Source organism: Heloderma suspectum, chromosome 4, assembly GCF_057233095.1.
Source record: "Heloderma suspectum isolate Gila_16-S chromosome 4, 16-S_ref, whole genome shotgun sequence".
Lineage (NCBI taxonomy): Eukaryota > Metazoa > Chordata > Lepidosauria > Squamata > Helodermatidae > Heloderma > Heloderma suspectum.
The window spans coordinates 162,398,640-162,420,876 of record NC_139461.1 but is presented as its reverse complement, the minus strand read 5'-3'; the positions used below and the strand labels follow the sequence as shown (position 1 = coordinate 162,420,876).

At 47.7% G+C, this 22,237-nt stretch overlaps 1 protein-coding gene across 11 annotated transcripts in view; it reads left to right on the top strand.

The window, feature by feature from the left end:
• LOC146347634 (myomegalin) overlaps nucleotides 1–22,237 on the top strand; it is a 44,033-nt gene that overhangs the window by 16,471 nt on the left and 5,325 nt on the right. For 4 of the 11 annotated variants that reach the window (XM_084850992.1, XM_084850986.1, XM_084850991.1 and 1 more), the window contains 5 exons: nucleotides 1,116–1,240; nucleotides 11,149–11,324; nucleotides 12,819–12,950; nucleotides 15,737–15,854; nucleotides 18,179–18,225. In XM_084850992.1, the coding sequence (XP_084707118.1) occupies nucleotides 1,116–1,240; nucleotides 11,149–11,324; nucleotides 12,819–12,950; nucleotides 15,737–15,854; nucleotides 18,179–18,225 (598 nt within the window). Of the gene's footprint in view, nucleotides 1–1,115; nucleotides 1,241–11,148; nucleotides 11,325–12,818; nucleotides 13,365–15,736; nucleotides 15,855–18,178; nucleotides 18,226–22,237 lie in introns of those variants that run through there. The other 7 variants (XM_084850994.1, XM_084850988.1, XM_084850993.1 and 4 more) reach the window with 2 other exon arrangements.

Genomic DNA, 22,237 nt, shown 5'->3' with positions numbered 1-22,237 from the left:
CTGGTGGAGGCTGAGGGAAGCGCTTCCTCCAGCGTCCAGAAGGGCCCTTCTGAGGAGGCTCTGGGGGTGCTTTTAAGATGTCAAGTGTCTTCACAACCAAGACTGTTGTGGCAGCTTAAAGACCAATGCCACCTGATCGTTGCCCTATAGATGTGAGACGTCGCCCTCTTTCCAAGGGGCCTTGACAAAGTCTAAGCAGGCTGCTCCTGCTGCCACTTCAGCACGGGTGTCGCAGATAGGGATGTACGAAAGTCACTTACCTTTTACGAAATTTGATTCGCGGTGGGGGGGAGGCGCTCCGTCCCTCCCCCCCGAAATTCTGGCCGGGGAGGAGGCGCCCCGTCCCTCCCGCCGCGAATCCTGGCTGGCCGGGTCTGCAAATGGCGGCAGCTGTAGCCGCCGCCATTTGCGTCCCTCCAGTCAGCCGTGATAGGCTACGTAAATGTTTATGTAGCCTACCACGGCTCAGTTTAAAAAAAAAAAACCGCGCGTACGCAAATGGCGCGCCCATGGGCACCGCCATTTGCGTTCCTTATTTTGGCACATCTAGTCTACGTAACCATTTACATAGACTACAGCGAAAATAAGGGGAACGCAAATAGCGTAGACGTAGACTAGACGTGCCAAAATAAGGAATGCAAATGGCGGCGCCCATGGGCGCCGCCATTTGCGTACGCGCGGTGTTTGTTTTTTTAACTCAGCCGTGATAGGCTACGTAAACATTTACGTAGCCTATCACGGTATTTTTTAAAAATCTAGCCACGATAGGCTACGTAAATCTTTACGTAGCCTATCACTTTTTTTTTTTTAACTTGGAAATGGTGGTGGCGGCAGCCGGTTGCAAGACTGGCCGCCGCAGCCGCCGCGCCGCCACCACACCGCCGCCGGAGCTACCGGAGCCGCCGCCAGGGAGATTCGCCCAAGGTAAGTCCCGTCCCGGGGGGGGGGGGGGGGGGGCAGACCGTTTCACCACCGATTTCAGGGGCCCGAATGCACTGGCATTCGGCCTCCCCAAGATTCATGGCAAAATTCTCTGACATCCCTAGTTGCAGAGGCATTTAACTGCTTGGCCAGAGCTGGCAAGCCAGGCTCACTTCCCGGAGTTCTTCTTACAGGCTTCAGCACAGAGTGGCGTTGCTTCAGCAGCAGTGCAAGGAATACCAGCTGCTCTTCCGGGCCCTGGGGGCTGAATTACGTGTCCATGGAGTGCTGTGTGACCCCCAGCAGAAGGCAGCTGCAGGTGTGTGCTGGCCCCCTTGCCCCCACCCCTCAGGCTGCAGGTGTGCTGCAACTCGCAGCGTCCACCTCTTGCAGGGTTTCTGGAAGAAACACGGCTGGCTGACGCTTCCTGGGCAGTTCTCTGCTCCTTTCTGAGACTGAAGGGAGACAGCGACCCAGGGTCACTGTTCCGCTGCTAGGGAGCTGCCTCAAACCAGGTCAGACTATAGTCCAGCTAGCCCACGCCGGGTGCCCTGTCTGGCAGTGGCTCTCAAGGGTCTCCGGCAGAGGCCTTTCACATCTTCTGCTCCCTGATCCTTTCAACTCGAGAGCACTTGCATGGAATCTGGGACCTTGCATGGAATCTGCAAAGCATGTGCTCCACCACTGCACCCTGCACATACACTCCTGCCTCTTCAGATTCGATTCCTTTGCCATCAGGATGAAATGTTGGCATAAACTCCCCTGCTACTCTCATCCCCCTCTCTTCCAGTCCACCAAAACAGCCATGGGGCACAATCTGAATCAAGGCTGGGGAACCTCATGCCTGCCATGCAGGCCCCAATGTACTTCCAGTCAGACCTGCATGCACACGCCCAGGCAAGGAGTGGGCGAAGCGAGCCCTGGACTCCGCTGGTGCCTTGAGGAGCCAGCTCAGATCAAAGGCTGCTTTCTGGCAGGGGGGCATTCCCATGGGGGCAGCCTCGCCAGCTGGAGGCTCCCCACAGCCACTTTATGCAGTCCTTCATTGAGAAGCCATACCAGTAGCCACCGCCTTTCATGTTTGTTCATTCGGAGCATGATATAACGTCCCCTCCTACCACTCTTTAAATAAACTTTCTTTCTGTGCCTGGATATGGGTCTCCAGGCCCCCAACAAATTAGATACAGTTTTAACTAGGACTGCGCACAGATCCCCTGCTTCACTTTGGATGCCGATTCAGACCTTCTGAAGAAGCCCCGCTTTGCTTTGGACCAATTTGGATACCATCTGCTTCAACTGGGATCCAAATCCAAAGCGAGATTCGGACAGCCAAATCACTAGTTCTTGACGTTTTCCCATTGACTTGTATTGGAAAACACAAATCATAGAATCACAGAATAGTAGGGTTGGAAGGGGCCTACAAGGCCATCGAGTCCAACCCCCTGCTCAGTGCAGGAATCCAAGTCAGAGCATCCCTGACAGATGGTTGTCCAGCCTCATCTTGAATGCCTCCAGTGTGGGAGAGCCCACCACCTCCCTACGGAATTGGTTCCATTGTCATATTGCTCTAACAGTCAGGAAGTTTTTCCTGATGTTCAGCCGGAATCTGGCTTCCTGTAACTTGAGCCCATTATTCCATGTCCTGAACTCCGGGATGATCGAGAAGAGATCCTGGCCTTTCTCTCTGTGACAACCTTTCAAGTACTTGAAGAGCGCTATCCGATCTCCCCTCAGTCTTCTCTTCTCAATGCTAAACATGCCCAGTTCCTTCATTCTCTCTTCATAGGGCTTTGTTTCCAGTCCTCTGATCATCTTTGTTGCCCTCCTGTGAACCCTCTCCCGTTTGTCTGCATCCTTCTTAAAGTGTGGTGCCCAGAACCGGACACAGTACTCCAGATGAGGCCTAACCAGTGCTGAGTAGAGGGGAACTAGTACTTCCCGGGATTTGGAAGCGATGCTTCTATGAATGCAGCCCAAAAGAGCATTTGCCTTTTTTGCAGCAACATCACATGGTTGGCTCATATTCAGCTTGTGATCGACAACAATTCAAAGATCCTTCTCGCTTGTAGTGTTGCTGAGCCACGTATCCCCCATCAGGTAACTGTGCATTTGATTTATTTTTCCTAGGTGCAGAACTTGGCATTGATCCCTATTAAATGTCATTCTGTTGTTTTCTGCCCAGCGCTCCAGTCCAGCAAGATCACTTTGAATTTTGTTTCTGTCTTCCAAAGTATTAGCTATCCCACCCACTTTTGTGTCCTCTGCAAATTTGATCAGCATTCCCTGCACCTCCTCCTCCAAGTCATTAATAAAAATGTTGAAGAGCACTGGGCCCAGGACTGAGCCCTGCGGTACCCCATGTTACCTCTCCCCAGTTTGAGAAAGTCCCATTGATAAGCAGTTTGAGTCCAATTTTGTAGCCAGCTGTGGATCCACCGGATCGTTGTTTCATCTAGCCCACTTTGAGCTAGTTTGCTCATCAGGATATCATGGAGCACTTTGTCGAAAGCTTTGCTGAAGTCGAGGTATATTATGTCTACAGCATTCCCACAAGGGAGGTTACTTGATCAAAAAATGAGATCAGATTCGTCTGGCAGGATTTGTTCTTGACCAGTCCACGTTGGCTTCGCGTAATCACTGCATTGTTTTCACGGTGCTTACAGATGGATTGCTTTATCATCTTCTCCAGAAATTTCCCAGGGAGTGATGTCAGACTGACTGGTCTGTAGTTCCCAGGTTCATCCTTTTTACCCTTTTTGAAGATAGGGACAACATTAGCTCTCCTCCAGTCATCTGGCACTTCACCCGTCCTCCATGATTGCTCAAAGAGAATAGACAGTGGTTCTGAGAGCTCCTCTTCCAGTGCCTTTATTATTCTAGGATGCAGTTCATCTGGCCCTGGAGATTTGAACTCATTCAAAGTAATGAGGTGTTCCTTGACCATGTGCCTATTGATCTCAAGGTGCAATCCTGCCCCTTCAGCCTGTACTTCGCCTTTGCCAGGGGGTCATTGACCCTCTTTTGGGAGAAGACTGAGCCAAAGTAGGAATTGAGCACCTCTGCCTTTTCTTTGTCATCTGTTATCGTTTTGCCATCCTTATTTAATAGCTGAACCACCATTTCTTTCCTCTGTCTTTTACTATGCACGTAACTGAAGAAAGCCTTTTTGTTGCCTTTAGCATCCCTCACTAACCTCAGCTTGTTCTCAGCTTCAGCCTTCCTGATGCCAGCCCTGCAATTCTGTGCTGCCTACTTGTACTCTTCCTTTGTTGTTTGGCCTTCCTTCCCCTTCCTATATGTGCGCTTTTTTGTTTTCAGGTCATCTCTAAGCTTTTTGTGGAGCCACATTGGCTTCTTCTGTTGCCTTCCACCATCCATCCTCCATCCATCCATCCATCTATCAATAGTGGTCACCCAGCCACTTTGGGCGATGTACAGAATATATAATAAAACAGTTTAAAACAATAAATTTCCACAGTAAAACATCATTTTTCTAAAAATACCCCACCCCACCCCAAATGCTTGCCTGAACAACCACATTTTGAATGCGCAGCGGATGCTCATTAAAGAGGGGGCATGGTGGAGTTCCCTAGGGAGGGAGTTTCACAGAGTGGGGGCCACCACAGAGAAGGCCCCCTCCCTCATCCCCACCAGTCTAGCTGTCCTGGTTGATGGGACGGAGAGAAGGCCATCCAAGGCTGATCTTGTTAAGCGGCCTGTCTGGTGTTGCTGGAGGTGCTCCTTAAGATAGATCCTAAGATAAGATCCTTTTCTTCTTGTTGTAAATGTTTGTAATTGTGCCTTGAGAATTTCCTTTTTTAAAAAATCCCACCCATCTTGGACTCCTTTTCTCATTAGAGTCGCTTGCCATGGGACCTTACTTATCATTGTTCTGAGTTTATTAAAATCAGCTTTCCTAAAATCCAGGGTACGCGTTTAACTACACTTGGCTTTTGCTTCCCTTAGAACCAAGAACTCAAGTACAACATGGTTGCCTTCCCCCAGAGTTCCTGTAACTGCTACTTTATCCACTAAGTCATCTCTGTTGGTTAGGATCAAGTCAATAGCCGATCCTCTAGTTCCTTCCTCTGCTTTCTGTAGGAGGAAGTTATCCACCACACAAGTCAGGAATTTCCTGGAGGGGCCATATTTTGCAGAATTTGTCTCCCAACAAATATTGGGGAAATTGAAGTCCCCCATTACTCCTACATCATGCTTCCTTGAAACATTGGCAATTTGCTTTTCAAAAGTTTCATCCTCGTCTTCTCCTTGATTTGATGGCTGGTAGTAGACTCCAGCCACCTTGTTCCTTTTATTCTTTGCTCCATTTATTTTGACCCAGATGCTCTCAATGGGGCTACCAAGTTCATCCTCCTGTATTTCTGTGCAGAGATATGTATTTTTCACATATAGTGCAACCCCACCTCCCTTTCTGTTCCTCCTGTTCTTTTTGATCTAGTTATATCCATCAGTTGCTGTATTCCAGTCATGAGAGTCATCCCACCAAGTCTCAGTTACACCTATCAAGTCATAATTTCCCTCTTGTATTAAGAGTTCAACTTCGTTCTGTTTGTTTCCCATACTCTGGGCATTAGTATATAGACATCGAAGACCATGTGCTTCATGTGGCCATACCTTTTTCAGTTTTCATGGAAAATACATGAAGTTTGGGTTCCTGGCAGCTCCGACAGAGCGGACTCGACCTGCCAAATTTCAGATAGTTTGGCCCAGTAATTATTGTGCTAGGTGGAGTTAAAAATTGATTTTTTTTTCAACAAAAACTCTCAAACCAAAGAGCTATAACTCCTGTTTCCACGGAAGTCCATGAAATCTAGGAACCTCTCAGCCCCCATGGAGGGGACCCCACCAGCCAAATTTCAGAAAGTTTGGCCCAGTAATTTTTGTGCTAGGCACAGATAAAACATGCTGTTCTCAGAAACTCAAACCAAAGGTCATAAAGGGATAATCAGAGAAGTTAAGTTAGGTGTTTAAGCAGTGATTAGGGGCAGGTCACTATCCCTAATTTCTGCTGTAGATTTCTTTGCAGTGCTAAATAGAATCATAGGATCATAGAATAGTAGGGTTGGAAGGAGCCTACAAGACCATCGCGTCCAACCCCCTGCTCAGTGCAGGAATCCAAGTCAAAGCATCCCTGACAGATGGCTGTCCAGCCTCATCTTGGATGCCTCCAGTGTGGGAGAGCCCACTGCTTCCCTAGGGAATTGGTTCCATCGTCGTATTGCTCTAACAGGAGGTTTTCCCTGATGTTCAGCCAGAATCTGGCTTCCTGTAACTTGAGCCCATGATTCCGTGTCCTGCACTCTGGGATGATCAAGAAGAGATCCTGGCCTTCCTCTCTGTGACAACCTTTCAAGTACTTGAAGAGCACTATCCTATCTCCCCTCAGTCTTCTCTTTTCAAGGCTAAACATGCCCAGTTCTTTCGGTCTCTCCTCATCGGGCTTTGTTTCCAGTCCCCTGATCATCTTTGTTGCCCTCCTCTGAACCCTCTCCAGCTTGTCTGCATCCTTCTTAAAGTGTGGTGCCCAGAACAGGACACAGTACTCCGGATGAGGCCTAACCAGTGCTGAGTAGAGGGGAACTAGGACTTCCCTGGATTTGGAAGCTATGCTTCTATTAATGCAGCCCAAAAGAGCCTTTGCCTTTTTTGCAGCCACATCACATTTCAGAGGAGCACTACTCCCAATTGGATACACTCCAAGACCCTCAAAAGGAAGTGAACCAGAACAGGGCACAGAACAGGGAGACCTTCCAGCCCAAGAGGAGAGATTAGCTTGATGCTACAGTGTTAAGCTGGCAAGCATGGACAATGTGCCAGATTTCCCCTAGTACTACTCAGAATCACAGTCAATGACCTCAGGCTCTCTTTGGCTGACTTGCCTGGGAAAACACTGGCTGGTTGGTAGGAAGCAAATAAAGACAGCAACCCTGCCAGGTGGGCACATTGACTTGACCGTCCCCCACCCCATCTCCTCCATGGTAGCTTGCCTAAGCCTCTTGGGGGTAACAGGTGGAGAGCTTGCAGGAGTTCTGGCACTACCAGCCTTCTGCTTGCCCCTGCTGCCTGCTCGGATGTGGGAGCCTTTTCCCCGAGCAAGACCAATTGGTGCTGCCAACTTAAGTGCAGGAGCAGGCTGGTGGTGGTGCAGTGCCCTGGCTGTTTTCCCCTGCTCAAAAACACCTTGCAGTGGCAGCAGACAGCAGTGCTGGGATTCACTCCCACCTCAAAGCAGTCCCACACGATGCTGCCCTGCTGTTTCTGTGGAGACAGAGACTGCCTGCCTTGAGTCTCAGGGGGAACAACGGAAGAGGGGTTGGATGCTGGAGCCTCTGCCTGCTGCTCGTCCTCCCTCACCCCCCGGAGGAGCTCCTCCTCTTGACCCTCCACCACACTGAGGACATCGGACACCTCTGATGTAATGTCCATCAATGGGCTCCCCTCTTCCACTACAGAAGGAGATGGTGCTCCTTTGGCAACAGTGCTACTGCTGCTGTCTGCACCAGCCTCCTCAAACAGAGACCCCTGGGCACTGTGACTTGCCTCTGCACAATGCTGCCCTGCTACACCAGGATGCACTATCAGGACCATGGGGAGAGCCGACTTTCCTACCACTGCTGCTACTCCCAGCAGCACCTCACTTACCTCTGCCCCTGCCAATAACACCCTGAAGATGCCTCATACTGGGCTTGCTTGCTTTGCCACACAGCATAGTATTATATTATTTAAATAATAGCTGTTAATGTGTGTGTAGTGCTTTGCACACTGTTTTTTGAAATGTGGACTGTGTGTAGTGCTTTGCCACACACTGTTTGCTTGTCCACACAGCACAAGCATGTGTGCGCGCACGCGCACGCACACACACACACAAGCAAAAGAAAAGCAAACACTAAACTACAAGCAAAGGGGCAGGGGAACTATAATCCTAACAGAAGAGAAAACAGTTTTTATTTTATTTTCTTATTTTTTTAGGGAAAAGAGATAAAAAATGGGGAGGGAAGGAATGCAGGACTTGAGAAGGGTGGTGGTGGAGGGGAGCCAAGAACAAGGACAAGAAAGTACGTTATAAAAAAAATCTAGGCAGAATGAAAGTAAGGGAAAACTCATGATTGAGAGAGAATTGAGAATGTGGGGGGGAAGCTAAAGAACGAGGCAAAGCAACTAAAGTGAAATTTTCTGGTTTTTTAAATGAACAAACAAGGAGAATGAAAGGTAAAACCTATTACAGAAGGCAGGGGGAGATTAAGAACCAGGGAGGGAACAAAAACTGAGTACTAGATGTTTGGTTTTTAAAATGAAGAATCTACAAAAGAAAGAGAATAGTTGAATTAATAAAGAAGAAACACAAAGCAGCACACACACACCAGATCTCTCTCTAACAACATACAAAACCAGCCACCACCTAACCAGCACTCTCTCTCGCACAATGAACAAATGCACTGATCTCCCTACTCTAGCATTCCCCACCCCTCCTCCTCCTCCACTGTCACTGATTGGGGACTGCTGAGTTCCTTTCAGCCCTAATTTGGCAACTAGAGTTGCCATTCACCAAAGGTCACTCCCTCCTCCTCTTTTCCCTCTCCCAGATCTCCCTCAAGTTGATACATTTGGAGCCAGCTTGTCTGGGCTGCTCAGAAGGCATCAGAAGAGCTACAAATCTCTGAGGTGGACCGAGGCGCCTTGTCAAGGTGCTTCGCTCTGGGGTGCCAAAACCTCCAGAGCAGCCCACTTTGGGATTCGGACAGAAGTGGTGCAGTGCCCTAGTTTTAACAGATTTCCTATCCTTTTAAATGAATTGCTTGATCTAGCCATTTTCAAGACCATTAATTTTAAAATGATCCATCTTCTGTACGATGAGCTGCAGATGAGCTGCTCAATCCTCTGAACCAACCACGCGCTCACTATTTTCTTTGCTTCTTATATTCTCTCTCGTCACATTATTTAGGACAAGAATAGGCAACTGGTGCCCTCTAGATGTTTTGGACTACAACTTTTAGAAGTCCCAACCAGCATGACCGATGGTCAGGGATTATGGGAATTGTAGTCCAAAACATTTGCAGGGCACCAGGTTGCCTTCCCCTGATTTAGAACAACATTTTCAACCTCTTCAGAAACAAGTTTACTTAAAACCCTCAGTTTCTGGCAGTGAAAAAATAACTGCCAGCTAACTTTAATAATCCACCTTTAAGTAGAATGAAAAATCCTATCTGTATGCCAACTTTTTAAAGCAGTTTATTCATTAAAAAGTGTAGTTTCTTCCTCCTTTTCAGAATTATAGAGATAAAACTGACAATAATGATACTTCTTACCGTGCTACCATTAGAGGGCCTTTCTATATTGTATTTACCACTATATATTTACCTTCCCCAATCTGAAATGTTAATAGTATGTCTTAAAGTCTATTAGTTTATCCTACATCTTGAGTTCTATTACCTTTGTTGACAAACTTGTCTGAAATGCTGAAAATTTTATTTTAGTCTTAGTTTTTGAACCTATTCATCTAGTTAACCTATTTTGCTTATCAATGGGACCTTCTCAAACTGGGGAGAGGTAACGAGTGGGGTACCGCAGGGCTCAGTCCTGGGCCCAGTGCTCTTCAACATTTTTATTAATGACTTGGAGGAGGAGGTGCAGGGAATGCTGATCAAATTTGCAGATGACACAAAAGTGGGTGGGATAGCTAATACTTTGGAAGACAGAAACAAAATTCAAAGTGATCTGGATAGACTGGAGCAGAAAACAACAGAATGACATTTAATAGGGATCAATGCCAAGTTCTGCACCTAGGAAAAAGAAACCAAATGCACAGTTACAAGATGGGGGATACGTGGCTCAACCACACTACAAACGAGAAGGATCTTGGAATTGTTGTCGATCACAAGCTGAATATGAGCCAACAATGTGATGTTGCTGCAAAAAAGGCCAATGCTCTTTTGGGCTGCATTCATAGAAGCATCGCTTCCAAATCCCGGGAAGTACTAGTTCCCCTCTACTCATCACTGGTTAGGCCTCATCTGGAGTACTGTGTCCGGTTCTGGGCACCACACTTTAAGAAGGATGCAGACAAACTGGAGAGGGTTCAGAGGAGGGCAACAAAGATGATCAGGGGACTGGAAACAAAGCCCTATGAAGAGAGACTGAAAGAACTGGGCATGTTTAGCCTTGAGAAGAGAAGACTGAGGGGAGATATGATAGCACTCTTCAAGTACTTGAAAGGTTGTCACAGAGAGGAAGGCCAGGATCTCTTCTTGATCATCCCAGAGTGCAGGACACGGAATAATGGGCTCAAGTTACAGGAAGCCAGATTCCGGCTGAACATCAGGAGAAACTTCCTGACTGTGAGAGCAATAAGATAATGGAACCAATTACCTGGGGAGGTGGTGTGCTCTCCCACACTGGAGGCCTTCAAGACGAGGCTGGACAGCCATTTGTCAGGGATGCTCTGACTTGGATTCCTGCATTGAGCAGGGGGTTGGACTCGATGGCCTTGTAGGCCCCTTCCAACCCTACTATTCTATGATTCTAGTTAATAATTTCTCTGGTTATGGAACTAAGGCTGTAATCCTTATACACACTCACCAAAGTTTCATTGAACTCAAAAGGACTTATGTCTGGGTAAATACACAGTAAACCCTCTCCTTCCTTAAGTCCCTCCACTCTATTATTCCCTCTACTTTTGCTATCTACATCTTCTCTGACAGGGGCAGGGAACCTTTTATCTGTCAAGGGCCGCTAGGAGAATGGGCTGGGGTACTTGCAGATTGGGGCCAGCAATTATAAATCAGTTTAGAGCTCTCGGGAAAAAGCCGACCATTTCCTGAGCATTCTCCACTTTCATATAATTTCTGGTCCCAATCCAATCGAGTCTGGGGGAGTTTGTCCATTACACTAGAGAATATTCAGTGCCACAGATCCATCAGAAGGGTTTGACAAGCAGGGACTAAGGATCAGCAGCAGCAGCCACAAAAGAGCTCAGAACTATGATACAGAATTGAGCTGGGACACTTCTTCCACATCTGTTGGATCCAGCTCCTCTCCAGCTGCTGAGGAGCTAGAAACTGGACCTCTGTGCAGCAGATACAGATGCTGGAGAAGGAAAAGTTCTGGACCTTTCTGAATGGGGATGGAGAGAGCAAAGCTGAAGTGGTTATGATTCAGTAGAGCTGCTGTTGGCAAAATTAGACTCAAGGTGTGGTGCTTTGCTTGCAGGAACTCTTGAGCAAGATGACCTGGTGCTGGTAGATGATGCCAACAAACAGAGGGCCCATGTCATAGGCCACCTCAAGGACTACAGCACCCTCAAGAAACAGATTGTGGAGGGCAAGAGTCTGATCCACGAGATGATGTCTCTCCTACATCCTTGCCTGGAACCACAATGCAGCAAGGTAACCCGAGAAGTAGATGGCTAGGGTGTAGAATATTCCACTGAAAAGTGTTATAATCTTCAGGAGCCATGTGTTCATTCCGAGCCATTCAAGCACGGGACTGCTAGCGTCTCCAGAGACCCAAAGGTGCCCACAGAGCCTCATAACGAGTTACCCAACCGGAATCCAGCATTCCCTTGTCCGTCTGAGCCCTACTATCCAACCCCCGGAAACTCCTTCTCCACATTGTGCAAACCACCTGCAGTGGATATCAGAGTATATCTCATCACTGGGCCATGGAGAGAAGAAAAGCTGCTTATCCCCTTTGCTCCATTTATTTATGTATTTATTAATTTGATTTGACTTGTATACTGCCAACTGGCAAATGCCCTTGGGGTGGTTTACAATTATGAAACCAAACAACAACAAAATAATAAAAATACAATAAAAGTATCAAAATAATACCATATTAAACATTAAAAAAATCTTTAAAACACTGAAAAGATTGAGAAGTCAGCAGTAAAAGTAACATTCAACAGACTGCAGATTAAATGCCTGCTTAAAGCAGAAGGTCTTAACCCAGCATCTACATATATAGAGTGAAGACGCCAGGCGGATCCCCCTGTGAAGGGCATTCCATAGATGGAAAGGGGCCACTCCAGAGAAGGCGCTTCCCATAACAGCCACCTGTCACACCACTGTGGGTGGCAGCATCCAGACAAGAGTCTTTGAAGATGACCATAGCAGGAACCTGTGGGAGCAGGTGCTCCTTCAGTTAGGAGCACAGTCCTATGCTTATTTAGACAGGAATCATAGACTAGCAGGGTTGGAAGGGGCCTACAAGGCCATCAAGTCCAAGCCCCTGCTCAATGCAGGAATCCAGGAAAAGTCCTACAAGTCCCAGCATGCCACATGCAGCCATTTCTGTCTAAATGTGCCTAGGATTGCATCCTTTGGGCTTTAAAGGTCAGCACCAATGCTTTGAATCAGGCCTGGAAACTGACTGGCAATTGGTGCAGTACTGGAGAAATCTGTTCATTACGGCCTGTCCCAGTAAGCACTCTTGTGTTCTGTACTGAGGTCTTCAGGCCTTCTTCAGACGTAGCCCCACGTATAACACATTGCAATAACCCAGGCAGGAGGTTACCAGTGTATGGATCACTGTAGCCAGGTTCCCTGTGTCCAGGTAGGGTCATCACTGATACAACAGCTGCAGCTGATAAATGGCCCTTTGTGCCACTGGAGCCATCTGGGCCCAATCTGTGAACTTGTGCCTTCTGCGGGAGTGCAGCCCTATTTGGAGCAGGTTGGCCGAGTACCACTCAGAAGTGGGACAGATGAACCACCTACCAACAGGACCTCTGTGTTGGCTGGACTGAGTCTCAGTTTCTTGGCCCTCAGTTTAGGGCAGAGGGGACTCCTGGAAAGGGTGACTGGGACACCAAACGACAGGGGTGTCACAGTGGGGGAGATGCAAGTGACATTCTCCTGACAAAGTTCTCTCTGCTCCTGCAGGTCTTTTATCGAGAAAGTAGCAGGCAGCTGCTTGCGAACACCAGCTCTTTGCACCAGATCCTGGAGACGGCGGCTACCCTCCTTGCCATGTTCTGGAGAGAAGTCCTTCCCACGCCCCACATCTCTGCTCAAGTATGGCAGGCTGCAAGGAGCTGCTTTCTGCTCCCATCACTAGGCTACAAGGCATTTGATAATGCCCACACGCTTCTTCCACCTTCGGGAGCAAATTGGAGCAGTTCCTTGCGCATGCAGGCACCCTTCCCTGGAGAGTTGCTGGCTCAGCGTCTGCCTTCTTATTGGAAAGGGTGGTGGAATTCCAATGGTCTGCACAGTGTGGCCAAGGTCTTGTCCTGGGCCCTTTGCCTGGCTTGTGCAGTTGTGCAGGTTTTCCTGATACGCGGGGGTGTTGCAAAATCTGCCCAAGGCAAATTAAGCTGTTGGGGCGCACATGCATATTTCCAGCCTTAGCCCTCCATGGATGAGCAGGGGGTGAGTCCTGCTCCTGAATCTGATCTTGTCTCTTCAGTCTGGCACCACCTCCCCTTCCCACTTGTGTCTCTAGTCCAGGCACACCCTAAAGCCCAGGGGCTGACAGGATCCCCCTTCCTGTCTGTCTGCAGGAATATGGGCCCTGTCCCATATCTCTGTGAAAACATCTAACATCCACCAAGTGAGAACAGGGAATGGGAAAACACCTGCATTACTCTGTCTGCATTGCCTTCCTACCCCTAGATTCAGAGGGAGTGTATGGCGGAGAGGGCCCCCTTTTGTCCACTCTGTTCCAGCCAGCCAACTATTCTGCATGACTCACTTAAGGCATCTAAGAATCTTACACACGTTGAAACTGCTGGGAAAGTGAAAGCTTACTATGCTTTTTCTGCCAAACTCGGGGAAGAGGAGCAGAGATAAGGCAGGGTGTGAGGTGGATGAAACAGAGCAAAAGCAGACAAAGGGGAAATACAGAGACACCTGTGGCTGAGGGGAACAGAAGAAAGGGCAGTAACAGATGGGCGTGCAGGGAGAGAAGATGCTGTGGGTTGCAAAGAGAAAAGGGAGATATTGAGAGATGGAGGTGCAGAGACAAGAGGGAACAACAGACAGGGATGTAGATCAGTGATGGTACAGAGAGAGCTTATGCTATGTAGTTCAGAGAGAGAGAAAAGGCACTAGTATATTAAAGAAAAAGAGTGTCACTAGAGAAATGTACTAAAACACCAGAATTGGGGTGCTATCCTATGGCCCCTGAACAGCAGCTAGATGGCCATAGGATCGGTCAGTTCCTGGAGCACTGCCTTCGTGCCCCCGCCCCCACCGCCTTGTAGGTGGCGTGGATCATCCCCGCACTCCTCGCTCATAAGAGTAGCATGGAGCATGGGGAAAGGGCACATTCCTGCGGGTGGGGCAAGGAGTGTGCAAGTGCCGGTACGACATTTCCTATGTGTCAATGCTATGTTTCCAACCTCCCCACCCCATGTGCCGATGTCCCGCGGCTAGACAGCCGAAATCGGCCATCTAGCTGCAAATGCAGGGCGGCTGGAGCGCGGAGGAGAGGACCCCCTCTGTGCTCCTCCCGCCATGCATTGGATAGGCGGTCGCCTCCGAGTTCGGAGGCAGCTGACTATCCCCATAGGATTTCTCCCTTAGTCTTGTAACAGGAATGCTTTCTCATCCTTAGGGTAGCAATGCAGCCTCCTTGGGTTAGTAAAGAAAGATAAAAGTGACATCCAAAGTAACTTTCTATTGTGCATCCTTAGTCTACTCTTTCAGGCAGGTCTACACATGCAAGAGAACGAGGTTGTAGACTGGACAGGGCTCCTTCAGACTCCCAAGGGAATCACTTCTTTAATACTTGTTTGTTTGTTTTTAAAGTCGTATGAGCAAAACAGAACAAACCCTTTTACTTTTCCTCGCTTGGCTCCTCTTGCCGAAAAGGCCAAGAGAGGGGAAGCATTGGTGGGGATGTACAGATTTTGTTCCATCGTTCCATCTGTGTTTTGCGGATTGTCAAGTGTCTTCCCTTCCATTGTCTGCTTATTGACGGAATTGGATTTTTTTTTTACAGAATCTCATTCTAATTGTGCTAATTCACATTAGCACTAGTGTGCACTTGTGCTAGTGTGCACTAAAGCTAATGCAAATCAGCACACACACACACCCCAACTGAAAAACCAGTTCACAAGTTCATGGAATCTGTGTGACTTAGAAAAAAACCAGTCTGCTGCAGGAACTGCAGGTCGGATTCATAGAAATCCAAACTCATTTGAATCTGTTGCCAATTTCTCTGACATTGCAAAGCATTGGGCAATGTTTCCCAAAGGCCCTTTGTCTGCCTATGTGCATGTCAAGCAGTTGGAGCTCCAACCACCCAGCTGGCACAGACTCCACCATCCCTCTCTAGCTCTGAGCTGGAGGGGAATGGCAGAGATGTTGGAGGTTTGTCTCAGCACCTTTCAGGAGGTTGGAGCTCCAATGGCAGGCACCATTGAAGAGGCTTGGCAGGCACATAGGAAGAGGTTGCTGGAGCTGCTTCCGTTTGTCCCTGACTTTGTGCTGCATTTCCAATGCTTGGGACAGGGGCATGTCCTGGCAGGCATGAAAGGGATTTAAAGAGGGGGGGGGAGAGAGAGAGAGAGAATTGCTGCACCCCCAATTGACTTTTCCCACAGATCAACATCCCTCCATATAAAAATGAGAGGTTCCCTACTCATTTTGGGGGGAGAATTAAAAAATGTGTTTTCCCCACTTGCTTTCTGAAGTGGTACAGTTCGTTCTACCTCCCCAGGAGTCTACAACCTCATTCTGCTACATGTGCAGGCTAGGCAATGGAATGTAAGCCTCTGTCTTGTTTTTTGAATGGTGCATAATTACTGTAGTCACTCTAGAAAATCATCACCTTCATCTTCTCCCCTCCTCCTCAGGAGCAATCAATGAAGGAGGAGATCCAGGTACTCAGAGCCAAGTTGGCGAAGCAAAGCCATCACCTGCAGAGTGCTAGCCATGCCAAGAAGAGCATGGAGAACTTCCTCCTTACTCACTGTAAGTGACCTTCCCTTTTGTCAGTGGTGACTTGCTAGTACTGGAGTCAAGGTATCCCAAGGCACAGACACTGCACTAGGAATATATGTGATTAGGCTCTTCCTGGCTGCTATGGTACCCCCATCACCCTTTCCTCTAGGCTAAAGATGGACAAAAAGTGCCATCTTCGAGCTCATTGAGGTTCTCTGAATTCTTCCTCAAAGCTCATTTGCATTCTTGAACACGAGCATCTTTGGTTTTTGAACGAAAAAAGTGCTCATATTTGATCAAGAAAAATGTGCATTTTTCCCAACTGAAAATGAACAAGCAAAAGTGTGAAAATGCGGATGGAAGGGATTTGTGTAAGTGTGTAAATGCAGAAGTGCACATATGCACAAATCTACATTTGCAGAAGTGCACATTTGTGTAAGTGCGCACTTCTGAATGTGAACACAAGTTCAGGGAATTATAAAAAAATCCTTAGAATTGTGTTCCTGCTCGCATTCATGTTTGGGGTTGCAAAGAGGACATGTTCGCATGATTTGCAAACAGGAATGAAATTCTCATGCGTTCCTTCGCTGGGCATCATGCCCTTGCCCTCATGTGAACCTTGATGTGCAAGGTCCGTGTATATGTTGAGCGTAGGACCAAAAAGGGGCTTTTCCAGAGGTGTGGTGCACACAGCAGATTGATACATTGAGCTCTTATTCAAATAGGGAATAGCTGCTTCTTAGTCTGGGGAACAAGCGTTATTTTTACAAAGATTATTCTCACACACACAAGTGCAAATGTTACAGTGGAGGAAAACAGCCTGATTTGTACATCCACCCCTAGCACATGAGGCAGTGTACTTATTCCTAACAGACCTAATAGATAGTAAAGATGCAAATTTGGAAATTGGCATTTTGTGAATCTGTAGGGGAGGTGGCACTAGGGAAACAGCAGAAAAGGGGACTGGAAGACTGTGTGTGGGTGCTGGTGAAATGCAGAACTGGGGGACAGAAATGGATTTTTGAAGGGAAAAGAAATAAAGCGTGAGGCGGCTAAAATAACCTGACTCAGAGGAAAACAGAACCTGGAGAACCTCATTTTCTATTGGGTTGCCAAGAGTTGTTTATATCCTGTGGACACACGCCAACCACCCTTGGTTGTCTCAGTTTTAATTCCAGTTTACAGAACATGACCCTGGAGCCATAACAATTTGATCAAAAATAGATTTAGATGAAGAGCCTTCCCAATGGGGCTTCTCCTAAACATTTCCCAAATAGATTAAAGATTTAACACACCTTGATAGCTTTTTCCCCGCGCCTTACACTCACTTCTCAACCACCAAAAAATACCATTGACCTCAAGGTCAGCAACGCATACATGGGACGTGAGCCTCCACCAGACCCCAAGGAAAAGCTCAAGGAGCAGGCAGACCTGTACCATGTATGGAACCTGGCCTTGGATTCAATGGGTGCTTTACCATACTGATCTCTCTGGGCAAATGAGGTGTTTCAGAACAAAAGCACTACAGACTCCCAGCCTGGTAATCTTGGGCTTGGCTGCAGGGTAGGAAAGCATGCTAGAAAAGAGTCATGAGGAGCAATATGGAAAGCCTAATTGGACCCTGAAGCTAAGAGCATAAACCAGCACGGTTTATGTCCAAGTAGGTAGGTGGAGTGGAAGAGTAAACAAAGCAGGCATTGGGGAACAGGCATCAAAATGGCAAATACAGCTCAGTGTAGAGTGATGCACGTTGGGGCAAAAATTCCAAACTTCACTTATACGCTGATGGGGGCTGAGCTGGTGGTGACTGACCAAGAAAGAGATCTTGGTGTTGGGGTGGACAGCTCAATGGAAATTTTGAACTGGCATGTGGCTGCTGTGAAAAAGGCAAATTCCATGTTGAGGATCACTGGAAAAGCAATAAAAGATAAAACTGCCAATATCATAATGCCCTTACACAAAGAGTGCAACCACGCTTACAACATTGTCTACAGTTCTGGTCACTGCACTTAAAAAGGGACATTGCAGTGTTGGAAAAAGTGCAGAAAAGGACAACCAAAATGATTGAGCAGCTCCCCTATGAAGGAAGGTTATAACGTTTGGGGCTGTTTAGCTTAGAGAAAAAGGTGTATATCCCTCTGAATTGCTGGGGAACACAAGCAGGCGGGAATTAAATTGCACTCATGCCCTGCTTGTGGGTTTCCCACTGGCATCTGGCTGGCCACTGTAGAAACAGAATGCTGGACCAGATGGACCCTTGGTCTGATCCAGCAGGGCTCGTCTCGTGCTCTTAACCAGGGTGAAGAGAGGGAGGAAGAAACTGTTAGGGCTGATTGATCATTTCTTTGTTACAGTGGCAAGGACATACGATGTGCTGAGGAAAGCAAGGACTAACCTGGAGGTATGTTCAACCCCACGTGTCCCTCCAGCGATGCAACAGAGGAGCATAAGGGGCAGGCCATGATGGAGAGATAGGTCATTATGACAAACTTCGGATTTTGCTGCCACAAGATGTAGTGATTGTCGGCAGTTTGGATGGCTCTAGATAAATTCATGGAGAAGGCTATCAATGGCTACTAGTCCTGATGGTTATATATTACCTCCAGCATCAGAGGCAGGATCATGGGCAGGAAGGTGCTGTTACACTCATGTCCTACTTGTGGCTTTCCTACAGACAGCTGGTTGGCCACTGTGTGACTAGATGGTCGCTGGACTAGATGGGCCCTTGGTCTGATCCAGCGTGGTTCTTATGACATTCCATTGGGCAATGAGAGCCATGGGGCTTGTTCTGAAGTCATATCTGCTGTCCCACCTTATTGGGCAAGGCCATCAACTCTTTTACATATCCTATTATCCAAACCGATGCGGACTCCTGGGTTATAGAAAATGAAACTACCACCACAGAAGTTCATGTTACTTAAATTGACCACGCTTCCCATAATTATGAGAAGAACACTCAAACTCCTATCACATCCCCTTTGGGCTGGCAGTGATTTTATGACCAAGAACATGGTGTCATGTTGGCCATCATCCATAAACACAAATGTGGTCAGACTTGTGCTTGCTCCTCTTATGCTCTCAGAAAGGGGGCTGCTGCCTCTTATTTTGCTAGTAAGATGAGGCAGGCCCTTGCAATCCCACAGGTAAACCTACAGTCGGGGCCAGAAATATTGGAACAAGGATAACTGTTTTGGCAGTTAGCCTCTGTACACCACCACACTGAAGTTGAAAGGAAACACACCCAGATGGGAGTGAAGCCAGGACGTTCAGCTGTAATGCAAGGGGTTTGACAGAAGTGGGGCACTAACCATTCAGGAAGGACAGCCAGTGGCATACACAACCCCCATCGTTGGTGGCTCATAAGTAATGGAATGAATGGCTGACAAGCAGCTGCATGGCCAGGTGTGGCCTGTTTCCTGGGTACCCCATGACCAAGCAAGCAGATAAAAGGCCTGGAGGTGGTCCTGAGTGTTACATTTGCATTTGGTAGCTGTTCACTAGAACTCCCAACACGAGGTCCAAAGAGGTGTTCATGTGAGTGAAGGAGGCCATCATTAGGCTAAGGAAACAAAATAAACCCATCAGAGAGATAGCAAAAGCAGTGGGAATGGCCAATACAACAGTTTGGAATATCCTGAAAAAGAAGGAATTAACTGGCAAGCTCAGCAACAGCAAAAGACCTGGGAGACCACTAAAGTGGATGACTGCAGAATTCTGCTCATGGTGAAGAGAAACCCTTTCACAACATCTAGCCAGGTCAAGATGCTCTTGAGGAGGTAGGCATGTCATTGTCAACATCTACAGTCAAGAGACGGGTTTAGGAATGTAAATACAGAGGCTTCACAACAAGGTGCAAACCACTGGTAACGCTCAAGAACCGAAAGGCCAAAATTAGCCTTTGCCAGCAAACACCTAAAGAGGCCTGTCCAGTTCTGGAATAAGGTTCTTTGGACTGATGAAACCAAGATTAACTTGTGCCAGAATGATGGGAAAAGTATGGAAAAGGAAAGGAACAGCTCATGATCCAAAGCATACCACATCATCTGTCAAACATGGTGGAGGCAGTGTTATGGCATGGGCGAATGGAGCCGGGTCACTGGTGTTTATTGATGACCTGACTGCTGATAAAAGCAGCAGGATGAATTCTGAAGTGTATAGGGCTATACTTTCTGCTCAGATTCAGCCGAATGCTGCCAAACCAATAGGATGCCGCGTCATATTGACCCAAATGGATAATGACCCAAAACATACAGCAAAAGCTACCCAAGAGTTTCTGAAGGCAAAGAAGTGGGATGTTCTTCAATGGCCAAGTCAGTCACCTGATCTCAACCCAATAGAGCACGCTGTTCACTTACTGAAGACAAGACTGAAGGCAGAAAGACCCACAAACAAGCAGCAGAAGGCAGCTGCAGTAAAGGCCTAGCAAAGCATCTCAAGGGAGGACACTCAGCATTTGGTCATGGCCATGGGTTCCAGACTTCAGGCAGTCATTGACTGCAAAGGATTTTCATCCAGATATTAAAGGCGATCCTTAAGTTTGAAATGATGCTGGTTTGTTCCATTACTCATGAGCCACCAACGATGGGGGTGCGTGTATGCCAGTGTAGTGTAGTGGTGAGAGTGACGGACTGGGAGCCGGGAGATCCGGGTTCTAGTCCCCACTTGGCCATGGAAGCTTACTGGGTGACTTTGGGCCAGTCACAGACTCTCAGCCCAACCTACCTCACAGGGTTGTTGTTGTGAGGATACAATGGTGAGGAGGAGGATAATGTAAGCCGCCTTGAGTTCCTTGCAAGAGGGAGAAAGGCGGGGTATAAATGCAATAAATAAATAAATAAAATCTGGGTGTGTTTCCTTTCAACTTCAATGTAGTGGTGTACAGAGGCCAACTGCCAAAACAGTTATCCTTGTTCCAATATTTCTGGCCCTGACTGTATACTTAATGTAGTGATATAAGCTGACTGACCCTGCCATACATAGCCATTCAGACTGGGACCACCCGCCTTAATGTGGGAGGGGATTCTGCTATGCTGTCCCTAGAGCCCACCGTTGCTCTGCATTTCTGCTGAGATAATCCTTGTGCCCAGCTTAATACAGCCCTCAAACCCAGTTTTCAGATTCTGCCTACTCACCATTAAGTGTTACGGATTTAAACCAGCCCTGGCGCAAGCCCTCTCACCACCTGAAGCTGGAGAGAACTCGCACTGCTGCCACATGCCCCCTCCTGTGCTCCCCTTACCGTTGCTGCCCCGTCGGCTCTGCAGAGAGCCACATGGCTGAAAGAGGCGGCCTCCTGGGTCTCGCGAGAGCCCTGCATCCACTTGCTCCAGCTGCACAGTTCTTGCTGAGAGAAACAGAGGGCTGTCAGCTGCTCTCTTGCTGCGGCAATGCTATGGGGGGGAGTGACTTGGGGAGTTCTCTTGAACACCTGCTGGAGGCAGTGAGGCAGCAGCGGGGGCCCCTCCTGGCTGGGGGAATGGTGCAATTTGCTGCTCCTCCTCCAGCTCTGCCACCTGATTCATGGGTGGACCAGCTCTGATTTATACCAAAACTACAGCCCCCAACCACAGACTCCAATAATGCAGCTCACAAACATACTGTCAACAGCATGCCTGTCAAAATCTGTTTCAGGAAATTGCCTTTATCAAGCCAATATCTGTAGATGTTAAGTCCTTGGGAGAAAATCTTTTCTAGTCCTCTTCAAATGAGTTGTTGCTGGGCTGCATCTCTCCATTCTTCTAGTGGTAAAATGAAATCCTTATAAACCAACCTTTGAAAAAAATATTTAGGATCTCATTCCATATTTCAGTAATTCACAAAATAATTTATACAAAATATAGAAAGTTTACCACAAAGTGCAAAAATAGTTTTCACAAACTCCAGCTGGTCGAAATGTTCTGCGACTCCTTTGCAATGCCCATGGGCAAAATGTACTCAACTCCCATAGTACTCTGATTTATATCAGCTTCCTTTCTAGGGATGTCAGAGAATTCCACCACAGATCTCGGTGAGGCCGAATGCCAGTGCATTCAGCCCCCCGAAATCCGTGGTGGAACGAAGCCCCCGCCCCCCCCAGCCTACAAAAGGTGCGCGAAACTGAGCACTTACCTGCTGCCATCCGCGCTGACTTGCGAATGGCGACCGCCCTGCGAGTTTTTAATATTTTAAAGTATTTTTGCGTAAAGTATTTACATAGCCTATTATCAAAAAAACCCACCAGCGTACGCAAATGGCGGCGGCTACGGCGGCTGCCATTTGCGTTTCCTATTTTTAGCCGTTTTAGCCTACGTATTTACGTAGGCTAAAACGGGGGGAAAAAAAGAACGCAAATAGCGCCCACTACACTATTTGCGTTCCCCTTGTTTTTCACCGTAATAGCCTACGTAAATATTTACGTAGGCTAAAATGGCTAA